At 38.2% G+C, this 27,610-nt stretch overlaps 1 protein-coding gene across 1 annotated transcript in view; it reads right to left on the bottom strand.

Moving 5' to 3' along the window:
• LOC128699483 (neuronal growth regulator 1-like) overlaps positions 1–27,610 on the bottom strand; it is an 824,012-nt gene that overhangs the window by 595,549 nt on the left and 200,853 nt on the right. The window contains exon 2 of the mRNA XM_070098276.1: positions 16,043–16,108. Coding sequence (XP_069954377.1) covers positions 16,043–16,091 — 49 coding nt within the window. The 5' untranslated portion in view covers positions 16,092–16,108. The remainder of the gene's footprint in view (positions 1–16,042; positions 16,109–27,610) is intronic.

The raw sequence follows: 27,610 nt of genomic DNA, 5'->3' as shown, positions 1-27,610 counted from the left end.
TCAATCTTTCATCACCTAATCTTTTTGTTATCATCATAACCTTACTCTTTCCTGTATTCACCTTTAATTTTCTTCTTTTTCACACCCTACCAAATTCATCCACCAATCTCTGCAACTTCTCTTCAGAATCTCCCAAGAGCACAGTGTCATCAGCAAAGAGCAACTGTGACAACTCCAACTTTATGTGTGATTCATTATCTTTTAACTCCACGCCTCTTGCCAAGACCCTCGCATTTACTTCTCTTACAACCCCATCTATAAATATATTAAACAACCACGGTGACATCACACATCCTAGTCTAAGGCCTGCGTTTACTGGGAAATAATTTCCCTCTTTCCTACATACTCTAACTTGAGCCTCACTATCCTCGTAAAAACTCTTCACTTTCAGTAACCTACCTCCTACACCATACACCTGCAACATCTGCCACATTGCCCCCTTATCCACCCTGTCATACGCCTTTTCCAAATCCATAAATGCCACAAAGACCTCTTTAGCCTTATCTAAATACTGTTCACTTATATGTTTCACTGCAAACACCTGGTCCACACACCCCCTACCTTTCCTAAAGCCTCCTTGTTCATCTGCTATCCTATTCTCTGTCTTACTCTTAATTCTTTCAATTATAACTCTACCATACACTTTGCCAGGTATACTCATCAGACTTATCCCCCTAAAATTTTTGCACTCTCTTTTATCCCCTTTGCCTTTATACAAAGGAACTATGCATGCTCTCTGCCAATCCCTAGGTACCTTACCCTCTTCCATACATTTATTAAATAATTGCACCAACCACTCCAAAACTATATCCCCACCTGCTTTTAACATTTCTATCTTTATCCCATCAATCCCGGCTGCCTTACCCCCTTTCATTTTACCTACTGCCTCAAGAACTTCTCCCACACTCACAACTGGCTCTTCCTCACTCCTACAAGATGTTGTTCCTCCTTGCCCTATACACGAAATCACAGCTTCCCTATCTTCATCAACATTTAACAATTCCTCAAAATATTCCCTCCATCTTCCCAATACCTCTAACTCTCCATTTAATAACTCTCCTCTCCTATTTTTAATTGACAAATCCATTTGTTCTCTAGGCTTTCTTAACTTGTTAATCTCACTCCAAAACTTTTTCTTATTTTCAAAAAAAATTTGTTGATAACATCTCACCCACTCTCTCATTTGCTCTCTTTTTACATTGCTTCACCACTCTCTTAACCTCTCTCTTTTTCTCCATATACTCTTCCCTCCTTGCATCACTTCTACTTTGTAAAAACTTCTCATATGCTAACTTTTTCTCCCTTACTACTCTCTTCACATCATCATTCCACCAATCGCTCCTCTTCCCTCCCGCACCCACTTTCCTGTAACCACAAACTTCTGCTGAACACTCTAACACTACATTTTTAAACCTACCCCATACCTCTTCGACCTCATTGCCTATGCTCTCATTAGCCCATCTATCCTCCAATAGCTGTTTATATCTTACCCTAACTGCCTCCTCTTTTAGTTTATAAACCTTCACCTCTCTCTTCCCTGATGCTTCTATTTTCCTTGTATCCCATCTACCTTTTACTCTCAGTGTAGCTACAACTAGAAAGTGATCTGATATATCTGTGGCCCCTCTATAAACATGTACATCCTGAAGTCTACTCAACAGTCTTTTATCTACCAATACATAATCCAACAAACTACTGTCATTTCGCCCTACATTATATCTTGTATACTTATTTATCCTCTTTTTCTTAAAATATGTATTACCTATAACTAAACCCCTTTCTATACAAAGTTCAATCAAAGGGCTCCCATTATCATTTACACCTGGCACCCCAAACTTACCTACCACACCCTCTCTAAAAGTTTCTCCTACTTTAGCATTCAGGTCCCCTACCACAATTACTCTCTCACTTGGTTCAAAGGCTCCTATACATATACTTAACATCTCCCAAAATCTCTCTCTCTCCTCTGCATTCCTCTCTTCTCCAGGTGCATACACGCTTATTATGACCCACTTCTCGCATCCAGCCTTTACTTTAATCCACATAATTCTTGAATTTACACATTCATATTCTCTTTTCTCCTTCCATAACTGATCATTCAACATTACTGTTACCCCTTCTTTTGCTCTAACTCTCTCAGATACTCCAGATTTAATCCCATTTATTTCCCCCCACCGAAACTCCCCTACCCCCTTCAGCTTTGTTTCGCTTAGGGCCAGGACATCCAACTTCTTTTCATTCATAACATCAGCAATCATCTGTTTATTGTCATCCGCATTACATCCACGCACATTTAAGCATCCAAGTTTTATAAAGTTTTTCTTCTTCTCTTTTTTAGTAAATGTTTACAGGAGAAGGGGTTACTAGCCCATTGCTCCCGGCATTTTAGTCGCCTTATACGACACGCATGGCTTACGGAGGAAAGATTCTTTTCCACTTCCCCATGGACAATAGAAGAAATAAAGAAGAACAAGAGCTTTTTAGAAAAAGGAGAAAAACCTAGATGTATGCATATATATATATGCATGTGCGTGTCTGTGAAGTGTGACCAAAGTGTAAGTAGGAGTAGCAAGATATCCCTGTTATCTAGCGTGTTTATGTGACAGAAAAAGAAACCAGCAATCCTACCATCATGCAAAACAGTTACAGGTTTCTGTTTCACAGTCATCTGGCAGGACGGTAATACTTCCCTGGGTGGTTGCTGTCTACCAACCTACTACCTATACATACATATATATATATATTGATTATATATATATATATATATATATATATATATATATATATATATATATATATATATATATATATATATATGCAATAAGAACACAGTAAACAGGTGATTTCAGAATATGCAAAACAACCACTCTGAAAGAATAGAGAAATTCCAAGCGCTTTCGTGACTACTCACATTATCAAGGAACTATGTGATTTATAGTTCCTTGATAATGTGAGTAGTCACGAAAGCGCTTGGAATTTCTCTATTCTTTTAGAGTGGTTGTTTTGCATATATATATATATATATATATATATATATATATATATATATATATATATATATATATATATATATATATATATATATCTATATATATATATATATATATATATATATATATATATATATATATATATATATATATATATCTAGAGAGAGAGAGAGAGAGAGAGAGAGAGAGAGAGAGAGTTGTATACAGTACAGACAATTAATGAGTATCATACGAGTGAAACTCTAGAGATCTTTTTTGACAAATCATTTCGCCTACACTGCAGGCATCATCAGTCAAATACAGGAATGTAAATAAATGGTTCAGAGAACCGAGAAGTTGATAAATTTGACACGTGTGCAACTCTTGGGTATCTTAACTGTAGAAGCGTTTGGCCACACAGTGGCTTCAGTCTAATGCAAAGAAGAATTATGAAAGCCAGAAGGAGTTTGGGGTAATCACTCCCACAGCCTAAAGTCGAATTAATTAGTCCATCAATTTTGAAAAGAACATAGCATATAAACCCCATTCTTAGCGCACATGCTGTATTCTTTCAAGATTAATGGACTAATTACATTAACTCCAGGCTGAGGGACTGATTATCTCTAACTCCTGATTTTCACCATTCATCTTCATACTGGACTCATAAAGCACATGTGTCTAATTTATCGAATACGTATATGAATTTCAATCCCGGAGGCAGTAAATGAAGTGGACACATAGTGTATCAGTCCCCACAAAAATGATGGAAATAATCAGTCTCTTAACCTAAAGCAAATGGAAAATGAGGTGTGACATCTTGGAGATGAGGTCACATGTGAACTATGCCCAATAGTGGAAATAGGCAATGTTAAATAGCTCTCAGCAATAGATATGTTGATGACATCCCATGTCCCAAGACACTATAGTGTTGCTACGTCACACAGGTATTATACAAATGGCAAACAATACGGACAAGTTAGTATGTAGGATTCGTGCGCAACACTGTGTATCATTAATGTGTAAGATTCATGTATAATACCAGGTATCGTTAATGTGTAAGATTCGTGTGCAATATTATGTATCATTAATGTGTGAGATTCGTGTGCAATATTATGTATCATTAATGTGTGAGATTCGTGTGCAACACAAGGTATCGTTAATGTGTAAGATTCGTGTGCAACACAAGGTATCGTTAATGTTTAAGACTCGTGTGCAACACTAGGTATCGTTAATGTGTAAGACTCGTGTGCAACACTAGGTATCGTTAATGTGTAAGATTCATGTGCAACACTAGGTACCGTTAATGTGTAAGATTCGTGTGAAACACTAGGTATCGTTAATGTGTAAGATTCGTGTGAAACACTAGGTATCGTTAATGATAAAACGTTTCGCATTTGCTGGGGAAGGGGGAGTTCCATGAAACCAGCAGAGCAGGCGAAACGTTTCGTCAATAAAAATACGTAGTGTTGCACACGTGTCTTAATCATCACCCCCACAATCAAAACGTAATAACAGACATACGTAAAAACACATGTGAATTGTATCCAGTATGATATCATCATCCAGGCCACGAATGGCGAGAAAATTCACTCAAATATATGTATACAGGAATCTATGCAATAAGGAGTGTATATAGAAATTATAGACGATGTCTATACACATTACATAATTCCTTAACAGTTTGGAAATGATTTTGGATATTTCTTTTGGATAAATATTAGTATGATTATCTTCATATTTACGGCTCCCCGGTTAGTTGTAAATTGAAAGAAGAGAGGAAAAAGGGGGAGTACAGTAGGGACAACACAATGAAAAGGGAAAAGCAGTGAAATGGAGAACGAAGAAGGGGTTAGTAAGAGACGCTTAATCAAGAGTTCACAGTTGAGGGTGACAAATTAACGTACATAGGATTACAGTGAAAGCTCCATGTTCGCTACGTCTTTATTTGCTATCGTTAGGTTCAGAATGATTTTTGGGTAATTATTGCATACACATATTTTCGCTTGCTTTATTCGGCAAGAAGAGATTTGCTATTTAAGCCAAAATCGCAAATTTTACCTATTCGGCACGACATACATCTCGGCAGGGATCACACGTGAAAAATTCAGGTCTTAGCTCAGTGCAGGAATATCTTAATGTGCCCTGCCCTTTATTGAAGCTTAATGCACGAACCATAAATAAAAAATACCCCCCACCCAAAAAATAAAAAAAAAATCTTAAAAATGTGCTAACTGGATTGCCCAGCGCTCACATTTCAATTCCGTTTTTTTTTTTTTTTTTTTTTTTTTATTTTCTCATGAATGTCAGTATTAACAGGATTAAATCGATGTTAAAAGAGGTAGATCCAGACGCCCAAATGAAAAAAAAAAAACAATCATTTGTTTTTTCCTGATGCTAATATAAAAATTTCGCTTGAGGAAACTTAAACCTGAAACATTAACCTAGAACGTTGTCTTGCCAAAGACAATGTTTACACAATGGCTGTCGATTATGAACCGCAGTAAACATTTTGTCTTACTGAAGACAATGTTTACACAATGGCTGTCAACTATGAACCACAGTAAACATTTTGTCTTACTGAAGACAATGTTTACACAATGGCTGTCAACTATGAACCACAGTAAACATTTTGTCTTACTGAAGACAATGTTTACACAATGGCTGTCAACTATGAACCACAGTAAACATTTTGTCTTACTGAAGACAATGTTTACACAATGGCTGTCAACTATGAACCACAGTAAACATTTTGTCTTACTGAAGACAATGTTTACACAATGGCTGTCAACTATGAACCACAGTAAACATTTTGTCTTACTGAAGACAATGTTTACACAATGGCTGTCGATTATGAACCACAGTAAACATGTTGTCTTACTGAAGACAATGTTTACACAATGGCTGTCAACTATGAACCACAGTAAACATTTTGTCTTACTGAAGACAATGTTTACACAATGGCTGTCGATTATGAACCACAGTAAACATGTTGTCTTACTGAAGACAATGTTTACACAATGGCTGTCAACTATGAACCACAGTAAACATTTTGTCTTACTGAAGACAATGTTTACACAATGGCTGTCGATTATGAACCACAGTAAACATGTTGTCTTACTGAAGACAATGTTTACACAATGGCTGTCGATTATGAACCACAGTAAACATGTTGTCTTACTGAAGACAATGTTTACACAATGGCTGTCGATTATGAACCACAGTAAACATGTTGTCTTACTGAAGACAATGTTTACACAATGGCTGTCAACTATGAACTACAGTAATTTTTTTAAAAGAACTACTACCCAATTTTAATGAACCACTAATTTATATTGGCAAAGTAATTACCTTAACCAAATAATGCGCTTCGTTCAGGGTCTTGTTATTATGCAATAATTGTTATCACCATAATTAGTTTTTGTAATACGGATATTTTACCCCCTTTAGCTGTACGGTTTAGCGTATGTATGAGTTATTTTGAAACACACGTACTTAATCAGAGTAAAGTTACGTACTTTTCCTGATCAAAGCTACGTATTTGCCCAGAGAAAAGTTACGTACTTATCCTGATCAAAGCTACGTATTTGCCCAGAGAAAAGTTACGTACTTATCCTGATCAAAGCTACGTATTTGCTCAGAGAAAAGTTACGTGCTTATCCTGATCAAAGCTACGTATTTGCTCAGAGAAAAGTTACGTACTTATCCTGATCAAAGCTACGTATTTACCCAGATTAAAGCTGCATACTTACCCAAATTAAAGCTACGTACTTACCCAGATTAAAGCCACGTACTGAAAGCTACACATATCCAGAGTAAAGCACTGGCTCAGGTTAGTTAGCGATATTTCTATCATTTGCAAAGAGAAATGGAACTTTTTAAAGCTGAAAGCCTAATAGACGGAAATAAATGAAATATTCCTGCATTTTTTTGCATATCAAAATTACTAAGTATTCAGCAAATTACTGGAAACATTTCGGTCACCATTCACAAAAAAATAAAAAAAAAGTGTGGTTTTACGACCATTTTCTCGGAGCACTTATTAGCTTACCATAATAATTTAATCTGAAAATTAAAATAGCCACTAGCGTTTTTCTAAAGTCTGACATTTACTAGGAGTCAGTTAGTTGAGAGGTGAATGAAAAAGACACTTAAGACAGCACAAGAAGTTATTATACATTTGCTCAATATCTTTTATCAAGTTATTTGCTTGGTGAAGCTATTTTTATTGAACAAAACGTTATAACAAAGTTAAGCGTTGCCTCGTTGCTTTTTCACTTCTGGTTTAATCGGGTGAGAGTAATACACATACAGCTGTGTTTCCCTCCCTCCATGCAAAAGGTCAGTAGCTCAACATTTTTGGTGTATCGTAATAATGGCTTGACAAAGCTCCTGGAGAGCGAAACGTTGCCACAATAAAATGTCACATTAGTTGCACTTGTGTCCCTTTTACTTTACATTTTTGATGTATCAACTGGCCAGTTTCCAGAGATTGTATCTACCTAATGAGGTGCTCAGCCTCGCACACTACAATCCTACAAAATACATCCATCTTTTGGTGTTAACATTAGTATGGCATCAGTATGATGACTATTTGCTGGTTCGTGAGACAGGAGATGGATCACCTGACATATTGATTCATACACTGAGTCTAGAGGGAAGACTGATGATGTGACAACATTGTGATGAGATATAGTAGGTGACCACTTTCCTGTTCATACAACGTATGATAAGAGAGAACTTCCTACAGTAGGTCATGAGCAGATGACGTTCATGCATACTCCTCTGTTCAGTTTTCTTGCTCGAATTAGGAAGACAGTATTTTTTAAATAATTTGTGCCTAACCTCGTGAGCAAGCAATAATTTCATGATGTGAAAACCAAATGCTCTAATAATTCCTTGTCAGGTTTTTCAGGAATTACCTGGGAATTCATAGCAAACAGCACTCAGTAGCTTCCTTGATACTAAACGGTCCAGTTTTATTCGAAAGAATTCACTATTGCTTTCGTCTTTGTGGCTAAAGAAATGATTCCCAACCAGGGCGTCGTCCATATCGGTCATGGTAAGCGGAAGTAACTTAGAGCCTTACATACTTGCATAAACACACAAATATAAGATAGACTTGGGCTGGGAGTACGTAAATCCTCCCAGATTGCCTTACCAGTTTTCGTATCCTCCTCCATAGCATCAGACGAGTTAATAAAACAAATTCTTCCGGACAACCTTGGTGTCTTAGCCAACACCAAAGCTAAGTGCAGCACTGGCCTACAAACACTCCAGTTGCGATGGCCCAAGCCCTGAGAAAGGTGCTTGACAACATGCTCGGGGCTTCAACATCCAACAGGGAGACTGCCCGTTTCCAAGCTGTGAGCATACGTCACTCTCGGGACTTCCTCCAAACAGTTCCTATTTCAGCAATGGGAACACGCCTCGACCCACAGACCCTTCTCTGTACTGCAGTGGTTCTCTGCTTCGGTGTCCCAATTCACACGGATTATACGTGTTACTGGCGATGTGCAAGCCGACCAATATGGTCTACATGGTTTAAACTCCTCCAAAACCAAGGGTTGGAAAGGAAAACACAATGAAGGTGACTTCATAAAGACGAGCCTTGCTACAGCTGTGTGCCTAGCTGAGAGCTCCAATCGCTAGCACAGCAATACTCTTAATCTAGTAAATCGCCCCAATAGGATCACCATCTGTCCTTGGAAGAATGCCAGTTTTTTAACGTCGAACTATACCTGTTTGTCGATTTTGACTTACACCTAAATATGTTACAGTGTTGAGCAACAGGAAGGTGCTGCAAATCACAGAAAGAAGTACAAGATCAGCAGATACAGAAACATAAGCCATCAATATCAATTTGTTCTTGTGGCATCAAAGACATGGGATCAAAGACATGGGATCAAGGGTGAAGAATGCTACACATTTCCTCAGAGAACTGGGTTCCAGACTCATTGACACCATCAGGGACCCGAGACCGGCCACATTCATGCTCCAGCTCCTCAGTGTGGCCATCGAGAGGGGAAATGCTTGCTGCATACTTTGCTTGCATCCAACTTCTAAGGAGCTAGAGGAGATTCATAATCTTTGATAAATTGTACTGTTGTATTCGTGTTTGTGTTTTTTTGAGTAAATAATATCTGACATTATGTTAATGAATTCACTAAAGTGATTCTGAATCATTAACAGAACTGCGGCTAGCCAGGATTCTGTCTTGCATAACAATGCCCAGCCATGTGAGAACAAGCCAAAGTATGCATTACTCTATCCACTTGATCATCAATTCTAAAACACCAGGTGGTCAGTGGAACTGAGCGTTTCTTTCCTGGTGCGAGAACATATGTGGTCGTCGAACCTCAGAGACTAATTTCAACGTCGTCCTGTTTAGGGTACCCTCTTCAAAAATTATATATATCTTTAAATGTATAAGAGAAAATTTTAGAAAGGACTTAATATTAAGTGCGTTTTTGCTATTGACCAGTTTTACCTATTCGGCACGTCATATATATATATATATATATATATATATATATATATATATATATATATATATATATATATATATATAGAGAGAGAGAGAGAGAGAGAGAGAGAGAGAAAGATGAAGTGAATCATAGAATTGAAGAGAGGGAAAAAGGTGAGTGGTGCACTGAAGAGTTTGTGAAGAAAAAGAACTTTATCCATGAAAGCAAAGAGGGGAATGTATGAGAGTATAGTTATACCAACGCTCTTAAATGGGTGTGAAGCATGGGTGGTGAATGTTGCAACAAAGAGAAATCTAGAAACAGTGGAGATGTCATGTCTGAGGGCAATGTGTGGTATGAATAAAATGCAGAGAATCCGTAGTCTGGAAATTGAGAGGAGGTGTGGGATTACCTAAACTATTATCCAGAAGGCTGAGGAGCGGTTGTTGAGGTGGTTCGGAAATGTAGAGGGGCTAGAACGAAATAGAATGACGGATTATTATAATTATGGGGAAGCGCTAAACCCGTAGGATTATACAGCGCTTGTGGAGGGGGGGAATGGTAGGTATTCAAACTTAATTTAGGGAACTGGAGCAAAGATCCAATTTCTTAGATCAAGAGCTCCTCACCAGCGTCAAGGAACCTCCCTTGAGGTGAGAATGACTTGAAGAGTGTATGTAACTGTAGAGGAGGAAGGTGGGGTAGGGGTCGGCCTAGGAAAGATTGGAGGGAGGGGGTAAAGAAGGTTGGTAAGTACAGTGTCTGCACTCTCAAGAAGGGGTGTTAATGTTGCAGTAGTGTGAGCGTGCCTCTGGTAAGACAGTGATGAAGTGAATAATGATGAATGTTCTTTTTTGGGGCGGTCACCCTGCCTTGGTGGGACACACGGCCGATGTGTTATATACATATATATATATATATATATATATATATATATATATATATATATATATATATATATATATATATATGTATATTCATAGCAGATGGGAGACTTGCAGTTTGTGATGACATTTATTGAAGTATTGTAGTATAATCAACGTTTGGGTGAAAAATCAATCACCATCATCAGGCTTCATTTCCCAACTTGGCTAGGTTGATTAATTTTGTACTTTTTATACTGTATATTGTATATTGTTAAATATACCTTATACAACATACAGTGTACAATTTACAAAAAAAAAATAAACTAGCCAAGTTGGGCGGTGTTATAATCGAAGGTCCTACAGTTGCTGTCTAAGGAGTTACAATGATGTACAAAGTATAAGGCAACAATGATGTACAAAGTATAAGGCAACAATGATGTACAAAGTATAAGGCAACAATGATGTACAAAGTATAAGGCATTTGAAATACGAGAAAACAATCGTAGGAGAAAATTTGAAAATTGAAGAGACTCTCAAAGAAGTGTGTTTATATGTCAGTCATTACTGAAGCATAAATACAACATTAAATAAGAGATAATTAGTCCCACCTGAAAATGGGCAAAGTAATTTTAGAGTAAACAAATAAATAAAAAGACCTTTTCAATGAGTCCAGCATTCTGATATTCATGTTCTTTAGAATTCTTGAATCTGAAACATTCTGTGCTTTATATTTTAAATTCATCTAGACTCAATGATTTTGAGAGTGAGCATGAATTATAACAGCAGTGCAAGGTTTGGCCGAAGTAGCGAGGCTTCTGTATGATGGACTATATTTACGGAACGTACTTCCTAGGTATTTATTATTACACGCACAACCCGTGAGTTGATAAGCTATATTTGAACGCAGAGAGGCAGCTACAGGATCCTCAAGCCGAAAATGGCTGAGAAGATTAAGGGGGTTCACAAAATTTTATTAAATTTGTGGGTAAGTTGCTTGCAGTAATTTGGAACATTAATATTATAACTTGGATGGCGATTAAAAGAATATTGCATATAGTAAACATGCTTAGGAAATGCAAATATAGAAGTTCTGTTTTAGGACTTTTGTTGTAGGGCTTTTGTTCTAATAATTATCTCTAATAATTATTTCGTCTGAAATAACGGCAACGGACAGCTATTCATATGGAAAAATTGTGAAGAATTTAACTACACTGTCAGATATAGACTAAGTGGAACACGATGAGTGTCACCTGTTAATCAAATTTTTTACGGTATTTTCCTTAAATTGAGTTGGTACAAAGTACGAAAGTAGAGACCTAACCCTGTAAATGTGTACGATAACCGGAACTGTAGAAGAGACCATTACCATTTTGAAAACTCGTCTAAAGATGCCTTCCTTAAGAGAGTTACCGTGAGACCACATTTACAGGCTTAGGTCAACACTTTCCATTCTTTGTACCAACTGTAAGGAAAATGCTTTTTAGATCTTTTTCAAGTCGAGACACAATGATGATCTAATCAGATCTAAACATTGTCGCTCTGAAAGCTTGTTCTGCTAAGTTTTTTCTACATTGCTATAATCATGTCATTCAAATTCGTTTGTTTTTAATGACGGAGTAATGAGGAGCCCCAAACGGGTGGGATATCTTTAAGTGGGTATCTGGTTATTCTTTTTCTTCCTAACAGATTTTCATTTATATCTGGTGAAAGCCTTTCCAGACGAGTTTCAAATTTTAGGCTTTGCTTGACTGTAATAATAAAAATGTTTATGCAGCTATTAGCGGGTGACGCTGCCCCTTGGTAATTTTTACATAGACTATTCCATGTTTTCAAAATCAAAGCTAGTACTTGAGCCATATGTAATCGGTTTAAAACTTTCAAAGTTTAGGCTTTTTATTAGAAAGTGCAGATACCAATTTGCCAATTTTTAAATAGTGTTGATTTTTTTTACACTTTAAATAAAGTGACTATGCGTTCTTTAAATGGATTAAATATGAAATAATTGATGTCCAATATACAGAAGATAGTGACTGTAGTTTTTATCTAAGTAAAGACAGATTTGCTAATATACAAACAGTTTGTATATTAGCAAATTGTTGAATTCCGAGCAATAATTGGAAATATCTTTTCTGATCGAATTTAAACGTTCAGAGATGGGAGACTTTGCTCAAAGGAACGTTTCCTTAAATTAAAATTTGCAAATTTAAAAAAAAAATCTGGTTTCCTTGCTGTAGCTAAATACTTCATCTGACCAGCTCCTAATTCTAAATGATTTTGTTTCATAACAAATCAACTTCTGTTTAGGAGCTGTCTAGTTGTTCATATACCATTTATTTTTTAATAAATCACGATAGCTGAAATAGGGAATTTCATGCGAAAATTTGTGGATGCCTCTTCCGATTAGCAAGAAAACTTCAACACAGATATATTTTACATATAGAAAGCTTAGAATTTTTTGTTTGACTTTGTATGAGCATTTTTGATGGATGATGGCGTCATCCATCAGTGAGACTGCAAGACTCCAAGAGGACATCAACCAAATCTTTACATGGGCCGAGGAAAAAAAACATGAAATTCAATGTAGAAAAATTTCAATTACTTCGATACGAAAAATTCTGGGAAATTAAAACTCTATAGGAGTATAAAACAAATTCCAACCACACAATAGAGCAAAAAACTAATGTGAGAGACCTGGGAGTGTTAATCTCATAGGATCTCACTTTCAAAGATCACAACAATGTATCTAACAAATCTGCTAGAAAAATGATAAGATGGATAATGAGAACCTTCAAAACTATGGATGCCTAGCCCATGATGATTCTCTTCAAATCACTTGTTCTTCCTAGGCTGGAATATTGCTGTACACCAACAGTCCCTTTCAAGACAAGCGAAATTGCAGACCTGAAGAATGTACAGATGACTTTCACGTATAAATTCGATAAAGCACCTAAATTGCTGAGAACGGCTGAAGTCTCTTGATTTTCATTCCCCGGAATGCAGGCGAGAAAGACACACAATAATATACACTTAGAAAATTCTGTAAGGACTAGTCCCAAATTTGCACACGAAAAATCACTCCCTAAGAAAGCCAAAGACTGGACAGGAGATGCAGAATCCCCTCAATGAAAAGCAAGGTCACCACGAGTACGCTAAGAGACAACACAGTAAGTGTCAGGGGCCCAGTACTGTTCATTTACCTCCCAGCATACATAAGGGGGATTACCAATAGACTCCTGGCTGTCTTCAAGAAGGTGCTGGACAGACACCTAAAATCAGTACCTGATCAGCCGGGCTGTGGTTCATACGCCGGTTTGGGTGCGGCTACCAGTAATAGCCTGGTTGATCAGGCCCAGATCCACCGGGAGGCCTGGTCACAGACCGTGAAGGGGGGAGTTGATCCCCGAAACTCTCTCCAGGTATACTCCAGGTATCCCCTCAGGTGTCCCTGTCTGAAAGCTCATAAATTCTAAAAAAAAACACCAAACTTTTATGTTTTTTCCCTTAGAGGATTGTAGGGAATTTGAAATAGAATACAAGTTAGAAAAGAGACTGAAAAATATTGAAAGCTACGCTTTTTTGGGGGGGGAGGGGGGTGATTCTTTATATTATTTTTTTGTACAGCTTTATCGTAGAGCCAAACATAGCTTTCCAAACTGGAGAACTATAGAGGAAATATCATGGAAGTACTGGGATGGTCAGGCAGATTTGTGTCATTTTCATGAAGCTATTCCGATTTTTTTGTTCTCGTGCAGTAAGCTGAGAAAGTCTCTTATAATTTGTCTCAAACTTTCAACAGTGATGTTTCCTGCTAAGACGAAAGTTGAAGTGCTTATTGTAGGATATGAGACAATATGAAGAAATGAGACGCTTATGCCACATATGGGAATCTTAATTGAAGAAACATTAAGCCACAGAGTGGCTTCATCAGTCCAATGCAAAGCAGGAAGGTGTAAGGAGAGGAGGAGTTTGAGGTAATCAGTCCCTCAGCCTGGAATAGATGTGTTCAGTCCATCACTCTTGTAGGAAGATTCCCATATGCTGCATAAGTGTCTCAATTCTTCAACTTGTCGGTTTTTAAAACCATTTATTACACGAGACAATATGCCATAAAAAATTTTAAGTGCTAAACGTTTTTTTGTGCGTGAATTTATTTGGGTGTGCCTCTTCGAAAACGGTTTCCGTGTTGAAAGGCATTATTTGAGAAGGATGATGTCAATATAGTCAAGGTTGTGCAGGTTAAACTTCGTCAACTGACTGACATGGTTAATACACTTGATTTTGATGAATTCTTCGAGATAACTGGAGAATATCTTCAAACTTTTAACGCTATGATTCTTTTTCCCAAAGAAAGCGTCGCACCGATTTCAGGTTTTCCAAATCCTAGGTTTGCCAATTTAAGAAAGCAAATTATTTTCCAGGCAGGAAATGGAAGATGCATTTTCTAATCTGTTTTTTATCTTAAACCAAGGTTAGGGTTGCCTAGAGACGTGCTTGGATTGATTTGGTCTCGTCTACGTGCCAATTTACCAATTTTATTGAAATAATTCAATGAGTATACCTTTCCATCAACAAATGTTAGGCTTTCTGATTTTCAGATTTTTTCTGTGAGAAAATTCACAGACACGGGTCACTGTTATGTCATAATAAGTGTTCATGGAAAAAATCTGTGAAAACCTCATCCGACTGGCTTTAAGCTTTCAGTGTCGAAAATTTTGAGAATGCAACTTCTGAGCGACTTTTAGATATTGTGTAATGTGCGATAGCTAGAGACTGAATTATACATTCAAAGATGGTATATATTAGTGGAAGGTTCAAATTCGCTCTGGGACGTTTAAGAGCCAATTTACCATTTTTATTGAAGAAATTGAGTGCCTCTTCTGACTGGCTTCAAATTCTCATCTCGGATATTTAACTGTATTGCAAACTTTATACTCAGTACTATTTGTTATGGTCATGGGGATGGGTGGGACGCCCTTATGGGACACTAGGATATCTTTGGTTTGCTGTTTTTTGAATTCCTTCAGCCTAGTACTCACGTAATTTGCCACGCATTTCTTGAATAAATCAAAGACAATATTTTAGTACCCAAAAGTAACATAGTCGACGTAGGCATTTTGCAAACTTAAGATTCCACTTTTTTCTGAACGGTAGAAGCCTATTTCCCACAGAATACCTCTTTCAACGTTCATGGATCGGAACAGGTACTGAACACGTACTGATGATATACAATACTATATGAAGGCGCTCTAAAACTGGCTAAAACTACAACCATCACCTTATTCCAGTTCTATAATTGTATTACTTTAATTTAATAATAAAAGCAGTGGACGGCAGCAAGGTAGCGACGTTCTAATGTAATTTAACACTTCGCTACCCTGTCATCCGTCCAGCACTCTCATAATTTGATTATGCAAATATGAAGGGCAGGGTAATACGTAGATCAGACCTGCAACTTGAAGACCAGAAAGTTTCTAGGGCATAAAGATAATTCGTCCCTGAAGTACAAGTATAAAGCTCTCTCTCTCTTACCTGTGTTTCATATTTCTGCCTTAGCAGTTTCTTACATTACATTGACCAGTGTTTGAGACTAATTATAGCGCACAATGTGTTAAAATCCACCGATTATTTTTAAATTAAAAAAAGGCTATATCTATTTTCTTATTCCCACAGATTTAACAGATATTCGGATTCTCGTTCATGTTGCTAGTGTTTACGTGTTATTACAGAGGATTTTCGACCTTACCTGCCCACAGGAAGGGAACCAGCAGCGTCACAAGCGTGGAGAATCGCATTTTCTTCACCAAACTTTCTGTAAATAAAGAAAAATTAAGTTTTTCATGATTCTGATTATATTCATGAGGAAGCGATAAACCCGTAAAAATATAAAAGCGCCCGGTAAATGGGAGATTAGGAGCTACAATTCCTTGGAGCTAGAGCCCTTCACCAGTAAACTAAATTTGTGTATATTATCTGCAGGTTTTCCTAATTTTCTCATAAAGACCCAAACACTGTTTAACGATTTCCAAACACCGGAATAGTGTGTTTGTTTAACTTAATAAAGAGAGGGAAGGTGAGACGCCCGGAATTATTTACAGTTTTTACACACAGAAATGAGAAGTATTTGATAAGTAGGATAAGCCAGAGTGACGTGTAAGATGCACTAGTTGATGGACATATCTGTTAGCTATCACCTATTCCTGCATTACTCTTGTTTCTTATTTGCTCGGTCGTCTCCTGTCTCTCTCTCTATCTCTCTCTCTCTCTCTCTCTCTCTCTCTCTCTCTCTCTCTCTCTCTCTCTCCCGTCTTTTCCGTTTCCCGTCTCTCTCTTCCGTCTCTCTCACACACACACGCACACACACACACACACAGGTGTGTAATCACCTAACTGTGGTTGCAGGGGTCGATTCATAGCTCCTGTGTGTGTGTGTGTGTGTGTGTGTGTGTGTGTGTGTGTGTGTGTGTGTGTGTGTGTGACATATTTACAGTTACAGTAATGCAGATAAATTTTTATTAAACCTTAGTACAAAGTAATACTTGACATTACTGTACCGCTTTTAATGTTGACTCAGTATAGTATTTTGGTACCAGTAGCAAAACATATATCATTCTTCAAAACTTAGTTATGGATTGTTAAAACTCCACCTCCTCTTATTTTTCTAGTTCATTTTTTTTAGGTTATTGCGTTTTGTTAAGAGAGTGAAAAATAAATTGGAGGTTGCAGGGAATAAGCCAAGGGATAATTTTTGAAGGAAGGAAGGAAGGAAAAAGGAACTGCATGAAGGCGTGACCTGTTAGTTATGGATAATTTTGAAGGAAGGAAGGAAGAAAGAACTGTATGAGGGGGTGACCTGTTAGTTATGGATAATTTTGAAGGAAGGAAGGAAGGAAGGAAGAACTACATGAGGGGATGACCTGTTAGTTATGGATAATTTTGAAGGAAGGAAGAAAGAACTGCATGAGGGGATGACCTGTTAGTTATGGATAATTTTGAAGGAAGGAAGGAAGAACTGCATGAGGGCGTGACCTGTTAGTTATGGATAATTTTGAAGGAAGGAAGAAAGGAAGAAAGAACTGCATGAGGGGATGACCTGTTAGTTATGGATAATTTTGAAGGAAGGAAGAACTGCATGAGGGGATGACGTGTTAGTTATGGATAATTTTGAAGGAAGGAAGGAAGAACTGCATGAGGGCGTTACCTGTTAGTGTACTGATATACAACACATTACTTAAATATTGTTGAAAAAGAAATCTCTCTGTTAGGTCATATTGAAGTGCAAAAGTTTGGTGGAGAGAGGATGAGGAGGCCTCCCACCACCGCCTCTGCTTCCTTCCTTCCCTGTTAATGAGGATTTAAACCCTAAAAATAATAAAATTTCTGGCCAAGCGGTGGAAACTATTGAAAATTAAATAATAAAAATCAGCCACTTTGATAAGTGGAGTTTGCTGTACACACTTGAACTGGAAAGCTCTCCAGCAAGCTCTGAGTTAGTTGAGAGAATATTATCCAAATTTACGTAAATTTAAGCTAAATTAAGAAAGATTAGGTATTGTAAAGACCGAAAACTTGTGAGAGGTAATAGGATACTGATGACTGGTAAGCACTAGTGACACACAGTAACAATGTTCACTCATCAGTGCAACAGAATACACGCAGTAACAATGTTCACTCATCAGTGCAACAGAATACACACAGTAACAATGTTCACTCATCAGTGCAACAGAATACACACAGTAACAATGTTCACTCATCAGTGCAACAGAATACACACAGTAACAATGTTCACTCATCAGTGCAACAGAATACACACAGTAACAATGTTCACTCATCAGTGCAACAGAATACACACAGTAACAATGTTCACTCATCAGTGCAACAGAATACACACAGTAACAATGTTCACTCATCAGTGCAACAGAATACACACAGTAACAATGTTCACTCATCAGTGCAACAGAATACACACAGTAACAATGTTCACTCATCAGTTCCGTAAACCTTTGTTATCAATATCTAATTCATTGAAAGCAATTCTTGTGGGTTGTAAGTTTGTAACGAACCTCTTACAAACTGTTATTAAATTATAACTTGATAAAAGTTACATGTTACACTGTACAATACAGGTACTGTACTGCAATGATTTTTTTTACTGTAATGAGAAGTGGATTGTCATTTGGTGCTCTATCTTGAAATACTGTAATATGTATCCAGTTTGTATACAAAAATACAATATTTAGTCTACTGAAGTACATTCCGATGATTTACTTAACAGTATAAAGTAAGAGTAAGAGTACAGCACTTTTAAGTAGTGTTTTCATGACTAACCTAAAAGAAATATATATCAAAGATTAAGACCGAAATTGCTATAACCCTTTACATCCCACCCATAATAAATTAATTGCGTTTTAGCGCTAAGTTCCCAGGTCAGGTCCGGGTTTTTAATTTAAACTTAAAAATCCGAGCCGGGGCAGAGCTGTCGTAGGTAGTTTTCCCGGGGGCTGCCCACGACATGTAGGTGCGAACGAGCACTAGCGCGCGCGCACACACTTACACTTACACACACACACACACACATACACACACACACACACACACACACACACACACACACACACACACATACACACACACACAAACACACACACACACACACACACACACATACACACATATATATATATATATATACACACACATATATACACACACATATATACACACACACACACACACACACACACACACACACACACACACACACACACACACACAAGCGCGCGCGCGCGCACACACACATAAATATGAGACTGGTATGGCATCGAAAGCCAAATCCGACCCAAAGCTTATATATAGCCACACTGGGAGGAAGACAACAGGTAATCAGGCAGAAGGAAAGAAGGATGAGAGCCTACAAGGAAGGATATGGAAGTCTATGAGGAGATCAGCCAGAAATTTGTGGAGGCATTCTCAGAGGAAAAAGGGAAGCTATATGCGAACCGAAGCAGTAGAGTGCACCATCGATCGCTGCACATAATACAACTGTGCGAGGTGACGAAGCTACTGTGTGAGCTAGATACCTGAAAACAGTGGACCCAGATAATATCTCTCCGTGGGTCCAGAGAGAGGGAGCAGAGGCACTGTGTGTGCCACTAGCAACAATCTTCAGCAACTCAGTCAACACAAGACAACTGCCGGATATGTGAAAGACAGCAAATATATTAAAAAATTTTATGAATTGAGACACATGTAGCGTTAAACTACAGACCAGTGTCACTGGTATGTAGTATGCAAAGTCAGGAAGATAACCAGGAGAAGAGTGATGGAACATTTAAAAAGGAGTGAGCACATGATAGCCAGCACGGCGTTTGAGGTGGTAAATCCTGTCTCGCGGACCTACCGAGTTCTAACACGAGGTAAGAGAAGCAAGCAGGGAAGAGAGAAAGGGATGGGTAGATTGAATTCTCCTGGGCTGTAAGACACAGTACCACCCATGGGACTTGGAGAAAATGCTAGAGGAGCAGGCAGGAAAAACAGGGAAGGCACTACAATGAATAAAAATATACTTTATAGGAAGGAAATAACGAGTTATTGTCCTAGAGTTGTTAAAATGAGTCCATGTAACGAGTGGAGTTCTGCAAAGATTAGTAATAAAACCGGTAATATTTCTTATATACCTTGAATGACATCATGAAAAGGATAGAGTCAGAGGTATTCCTGTTCGCAGATAATGTAAAATGATGCGGTGAATACAAAGATAAGATCAAAGAAAAACTACTAATGGATCTGAATAGGTTACAGGACTGATCTTACTAGAGCCTCCTGGAATTATCTCCAACGGGTAAAAAGTTACGAAGTTTGGAGGAAGGAAAAGACCTCAGGCGGAATACAGGCTCGGAGGGCATAGACGGCAATCTTCACTGAAGGGCCGTAGGGTGAGTATTGTGCCAAGCATATCGTCTGAGGCGAACATTAGCCAAATAACTGCTGCAGTAAGTGCGAGTCTTGCAAATCTAGGACAGGCTTTAGGAAATCTAAATAAGGAGTCATTTACAAAGTTATATTAAGTATACATCAGTCCAATACTGGGGTATGCAGCACAAGTATGAAATCCACACTTAGTCAAGCATGTCAAAAAATTGAAAAAAAAACAGAGATTTGCAACAATACTAGTTCTGGAGCTAAGGCGTATGTCCTGTGAGGAGAAGTTAAGGGAACTCATGCTGTTGATAGTACAGGAAAGGACTGGGTGTGATATGTTCAAAACGTAAAAAATACCGAGATGAACTGATAGGGTGAATAGGGGCAGATTGTTTGGGAGGAACACGAGGACACAGCTGGAAGTTGAAAGCAAATGAGTCATATGGATGTTAGGGAATATTTCTTCAGCCTTACTGTAGCAAGGAAGTGGAGCAACTTCACCACATATAGGCGAAACACACACACACACACACACACACACACACACACACACACACACACACACACATACACACACATACACAGCCAACACTCCCAAGTCTTCAATCCCAAGAGGCGATGAGGAACCAGGTAAAGACAACAGCAGAGCGGAGTTTTGGAATAATTTATTTTATATTCATGGGGAAGTGGTAATCCTGTATGGATGCTACATTTCCTGGGGAATGGCTGGTAATCAGGTTTGATCCTAAAGACAGAAAAGCAGCTCAAATTCATTGCACCAAGAGTCTTACACCAACACCATGGTACCTTCCTGGAGGCTAAAGTCTGGTGAATCAGTCTCGGGTGAGGCAGTATAATGCACGATCTGCTTCCAGTGAAGCCAGACGACAAGAACTTGAAAGACCAAGTTCCCACCAGGATACTGTTAAGAGTAAATGAAGTGCGACCAAAGGCGAAGATCAGGTCAAACTAGAGGCGAAACTTTTCTTTGTAATATTGCTGGAAATGTGATCAAGTGTAGAGAACGGATGGTCGTCCTGGTTCATGAATAAAGCAAGAATTTGAGTGTGTTGGACTTCGTTTTGCAATCAACACATCAGGAGCTTGCAATGTTGCAGAGAAAAGTAAGAGATCTCATCAAATTCGTTTAGAGGGACCGTCTTGCTGAGAATGAGGATGGGAGGCAGGCAACGCTCAGTGCCTCAGGCACACGAGTGTCTAGTGCCAGAAAGATTTAGTATTATAGGAGCAGTGGATAGAATAACTCTTCATATCAACAATGTGGTTATCCTGCCATATAATGGCAGGTCAATGACCAGACAGTACTCTGATTTCCAGCTAAGCTAGAAGTTAGATACAGAGCAGCCAACATCAGAATGTTTAGACGTCGCAGAAAAAGTGAAATATATTGTCTGCCGTAGGTTGGTGCCCCTGTCACTTCTCAATTTTTTACTGGTACCGTTTTGATGGCATACTACACTTGGTATCTAGTAGATACAAGTCTGTGCAGGCTCTGCATACAAGGTAACTACAACATTTATATGAAACATACATAGCAACACTATATTCGAGTTTCCCAGGATCTTTCTTCTTTCAACACACCGGCCATATCCCACCAAGGCAGGGTGGCCCAAAAAGAAAAACGAAAGTTTCTCTTTTAAATTTAGTAATTTATACGGGAGAAGGGGTTACTAGCCCCTTGCTCCCGGAATTTTAGTCGCCTTTTACAACACGCATGGCTTACGGAGGAAGAATTCTGTTCCAATTCCCCATGGAGATAAGAGGAAATAAACAAGAACAAGAACTAGAAAGAAAATAGAATACCCAGAGGGGTGTGTATATATATGCTTGAACATGTATGTGTAGTGTGACCTAAGTGCAAGTAGGATAACCTTAGAAAATCAGGCAGAGTGAGTTATCGCCTCAAGGTTGCCAGTGATACCAACATGTGTGAGAGTTTCCTAAGATAATCTCTCTGTGATGCTAGTGTAAATAAACAATGCAGCTGTTATTCATAGTAACGTGTGTGAGCGTGTGTATCCTCCCCACTCGTCACTCTCGTCTCCCACACTCTTCACCCTCGTCCCCCACACTTCGCTCTCGTATTCCCTTCTTTTTCCTGTCTTCTATCTACTCCTCTTCCCCTTCACACTCTTCTGCTCCCACTCTTCACTCTCACCAATCCCAGTCTTCACAGCCGTCTCTCCCAACTCTTTACTTTCAGCCTGACAGATCGCAACACTGTCTATAGAGCTCATCCTGAGTGGTAGAATATGACAGGTAAATACACCGAGCCTTCGTTCCCCCTATGTTAAAAGGATATAGGGAAGAGTGACAGAAGAATGCGGATGTATTCAATTCTCCTAAACAAAACAACATGAAATCCGGCAATATATGCTGTAGAGAGAATGAACAAGTGCGTGTGTGGGAGAGAGAGAGAGAGAGAGAGATCAATGTAATCGAACTTTATCCATTGGCTATTAACGCGTTGTCGTAGTCACGTGACTGCCTTCATTGATGTCTCTCAAGCCAGACGCATCAATTTTAACCAGTGTAATGGAGACGTAAGAGTAATCTCCACTGAAGAAGTAAAGAGAAGCCAAATTTATATTCTAAACAGCAAGAGCAACTTAAGAAAACTTAATTAAGTGCAAAGTTTCACCAGAACAAAAGACTTCAAGTTAAGAGAGATACATGTGAGGAGTAAATTATTATTATGTGGAGAGTAGAATATATAGTATGATGTGCTTAATATATGTGGAGAACATGATATATGTGGAGAACATGATATATGTGGAGAACATGATATATGTGGAGAACATGATATATGTGGAGAACATGATATATGTGGAGAACATGATATATGTGAAGAACATGATGTATGTTGAGAACATGATATTTGTGGAGAACATGATATATGTGGAGAACATGATATATGTTGAGAACATGATATATGTGGAGAACATATATGTGGAGAACATGATATATGTGGAGAACATGACATATGTGGAGAACATGATATATGTGGAGAACATGATATATGTGGAGAACATGATATATGTGGAGAACATGATAAATGTGGAGAACATGATAATGTGGAGAACATGATAATGTGGAGAACATATATGTGGAGAACATGATATATGTTGATAACATGATATATGTTGAGAACATGATATATGTGGAGAACATGACATATGTGGAGAACATGATATATGTTGAGAATATGATATACGTGGAGAACATATATGTGGAGAACATGAACATGATATATGTGGAGATCATGATATATGTTGAGAACATGATATATGTTGAGAACATGATATATGTTGAGAACATGATATATGTGGAGAACATGATATATGTGGAGAACATGATATATGTTGAGAACATGATATATGTGGAGAACATGATATATGTGGGGAACACGATATATGTTGAGAACACGATATATGTGGAAAACATCATATGTGTGAAGAACATGATATATGTGGAGAACATGATATATGTCGAGAACATGATATGTGAAGAACATGATATATGTAGAGAACATGATAAATGATATAGTCCCATGCTAAGAGCTTGCCATTCTTCCAAGGATAGATGGTGATCCCGTCGGGGCGGTTTGCTGGGTTGTGGGTATTGTTTGCTGCAAGTGATCGTGGCTCCCTCTCGGCAGGGCATCCAGCTGTAGCAAGGGTTCTCTTAACGATGTCGTTGACCTCATTGTGTCTTGCATGCCAGCCCTTGGTTTTGGAACAGTTAAGACCATGTAGACCGTATTGGTCTGCTTGCACTTCGCCGCAAATACACATATATTCTGTGTGAATTGGGGCAGCAAGGCGCAGAGCCACTGCAATACGGAGGGTCTTAGGGTCGAGTCGCGTTCCCATTGCCGATATGGGAACTGTTTTGAGGAAGTCCCCGGAGTGAGGTGCACTCACAACCTGGAGACGGGCAATCTCTCTATCTGATGTTGCAGCCCTGAGCATGTTGGCAAGCACCTTTTCAGCAATTGGGCCATCCCAGCTTGACTGTGAGCCAGTGTTGCACTAGGGTTTGGTGCTGGAGCAGCAAGAGTCTCCCATTCGGTGATGGCACTGGCATAGCTAGGGTCTTCTAATCCTGCTGAGTCACTGAGGGTGTCAGGAAGAATTTGTCTTATCAACTCGTTTGATGCAATGGAAGAGGATAGGAAAGCTGGTAGAGCAATTTGGGAGGATCTGCGTACTCCTAGCCCTCCAAGAATGACCGGAAGTGAGGCTTGCAACCACTGTCCATCGTCTAGGGAAAGGTTCAATACACTCTCTAGCATGGCCTTCAGGAGAGAGTCATATTCCTTGAGTTTTGGACTGCTGAAGGCTGGGGAGCATCTCAGAAAATAGGTAAGTTTTGGGATTGACAGGCGCCTGGTGAGTAGGTAGAAGGCATCGTGTGTGTCAATGTCTTTCATCCTGCTTTCCATCGTCTGGAGGTCTGAGACTTTTTTTCCTAGGATTAGATCGATGGCATTGGACCCAAGAGGAGCACCGAGGAGAGTGCTATTGGCTGGATCAATGGCTCGTGCTCCTGGTAAAACGGCACTAATATTCTGGATCATCTGTTGATTGATAGAAACTATTTCACATTTGGTGTGTGTATATATATATATATATATATATATATATATATATATATATATATATATATATATATATATATATATATATATATATATATATGAGAGAGAGAGAGAAAGGGAGATATAGTGTGTGTGTGCTATCGTCACTCTTCGCTCTCTTCTCTTGTTGTGCCGAATAGGTAAAATTGGTGAGTTAGCAAAAATTCATTTAAAATTAAGTCCTTTCGAAGTTTTTCTCTAATACGTTTAAAGATATATTTTTTCATGTATGTTAATGTAAATATTAATAATTTTGTACCAAAAGAACCTTAGGAAACTTGCCTAACTATTCTATAACAAGCGTAGTTTAATTTAGCATAATCCAACTAAATATATTTTAGATAAGTTTACAATAATTTAATAATAAACAAACACAATGAAATATATTTTCTAATTAGGTTCAAAATAATTTTTGCAAAATTATTGCATAAATAAATTTTTGCTTGCCGTATTCAGCAAGAAGAGCGTTATTATTTAAGACAAAAGCGCAAGTTTTACCTATTCGGCACGACATATTATATAATGGAATCCCTCGAAACTGAGCATTTCAGTGATATCTTTCTGATCCTTCGATGTGGCTACTTAATGATTGCAAGATCCTTATCATTGCCTCCAAACAACTTGATCTGGAACTTCTAATAAATTAACTACATTTCATTCTGGAGAGTGAACAGGAGATACTCTGTTTCCAGTTTATAGATATTAAAAATATTAAGAAAAAAAAAAACTTTCGAGTCTGTGGCAGATTCACTTAACGTTGGATTTCTTTTTTCCCCCCCTAAGAACTTATAAAATATGGATTCCCTAATTTCTCTATGTTGAATGTAATACAATCGCCGAAATATTTACGAAGCTCAAACACCCAGGTTACTCATGGAAAGGAGAGGATTCGAATCCATGTCAAGCCATTTCTAGAAATAGTGTTGGGACTAACTTTGATCAGTTCGATTCCTCTCCATCCAATGAGTTGTTCATAATCGTGTTGCTTCACCTTTGACTGTCAACTATAAACACAGTGTTCTTAACCCCAACACTGACACTGAAACAAAGCAGAAGATTCATTCTTCCAAATGGTGTAGTCTCTGACTTCAACCCTCCAGTTTTTACTTCTAAAAAGCAGTCGTGTTTAGAATCCCCTGTAATATGGGTGGTAGAGTACATACTGGTGAGATTCAGAAAAAGACACTAATGTTTCGCCATAAAGGAAGCGTTTCGCCACTCGTGGCGAAACGTTTCCTTTAATAAATGTCCTAAACTGTACGTGTCTTTTTCCACATCTTGTCGGTATTACCATACTATTTCTCACTGGTGAGATTGCACCTGTTCCCTCGAGAGTCCTGGGCGACACAAGAGAAAAAATCTTGAGTCAAAGGGAAAATCAGGTAAAACTATATTATTATTATTATTAGTATTATTAGTATTATTATCAAAACTAATCGCTAAACAGGTAAATCTAATGAACCAGAGAAATCCTGAAATTTAGAGGCTTCCCACAATCAGACTTCATATGACATACATACAACACATAGATATCTTTAACTGACAGTATTTCACGAACCAGTGACTTCTTGAATGCAATACGGAGACTGTTTTTAGGAACTGATGCTAAAGTGAATGACAAGGTTAAAAGTCCTTCTGTCTTGTAAGCCTATGTATAGAAGACAGTTCAAGAGATCAGTCTGGAAGCGGTGATAAGTCCCTTAGTATTGATTAATCAACTCTAAGGTGTATTTATGTTAAATAAAGGACACAAATGCAACTAATGTGATATTTTATTGTGGCAAAGCTTCGCTATCCAGGAGCTTTGTCAAGCCGTTCCTGTCGAGCGAAACGTTGCCACAATAAAATGTCACACTAGTTGTATTTGTGTCCTTTTATTTAACAGATTGTTGGTAATTCTACCAATATTAATACAAGGTGTATTTACGATTAAGTGTAGAAGCATCAGTATATTCGTGTGTGTCTGAAATATTGGTTATTGGGGTTTAAAGGCTATCGACTACCCGAGGGTCATTAAGGCTGCATGTAACTTTTCCTCCGGCAGACAAGAATGCCTTAGTTCTTAAAGTAGGGGTGAAAGTTGATAAATGAGACACTTGTGCAACATTTGGGTGTCTTTATTCTGGGAACGTTTCCCCAGCCAGTGGCTTCTTCAGTCCAATGCAGAGAAAAGTGGAAGATGAGTAGTAGTTTGAGGTATCAATCTCTCAGCCTGGAGTTGATGTGCTTAGTCCAGATTGATTACCTTAAATTCCTCATCTTCCACCGTTCTTCTCTGTATTTGACTGAAGAAGCCACTGGCTGGCGAAACGTTCCCTCAGTGACGATTCCCAGATGGTGCACAAATGTTGCAATCAGCTTATCAGTTTTCTAAACCACTGACATCACTACTCCAAGACACAGAGGTTGCAGTTCTGCTGCCTCTGACATAATTGATTTACAGAAAATGTTTTTTTACTAATTTTTTTTATATTGGGTAGAATTTCCAATATGTTTGATTGAAAATCTAGTCTTGTATCCGTGTTGCTGGGCGTGTTGATGTCAGAGTGACGCACTGCAGTAACTACTGACTTCAGTTAACAGTTGTGGATGTGAAAGATGCAAGATTATTTTTTTTAATAAACTGTCCAGTAAACAAACTGACGAATAAGACCTGCGTGGAAATAAATGGTATAAAATACCTACACAATGAAAATATATATACATAAGCAGTATAATGTGATCCTTTATTGA

This window comes from Cherax quadricarinatus, chromosome 61, assembly GCF_038502225.1.
Source record: "Cherax quadricarinatus isolate ZL_2023a chromosome 61, ASM3850222v1, whole genome shotgun sequence".
Taxonomy (NCBI): Eukaryota; Metazoa; Arthropoda; class Malacostraca; order Decapoda; family Parastacidae; genus Cherax; species Cherax quadricarinatus.
The sequence above is the reverse complement of the archived record's forward strand: the minus strand, read 5'-3'. Positions and strand labels throughout refer to the sequence as shown.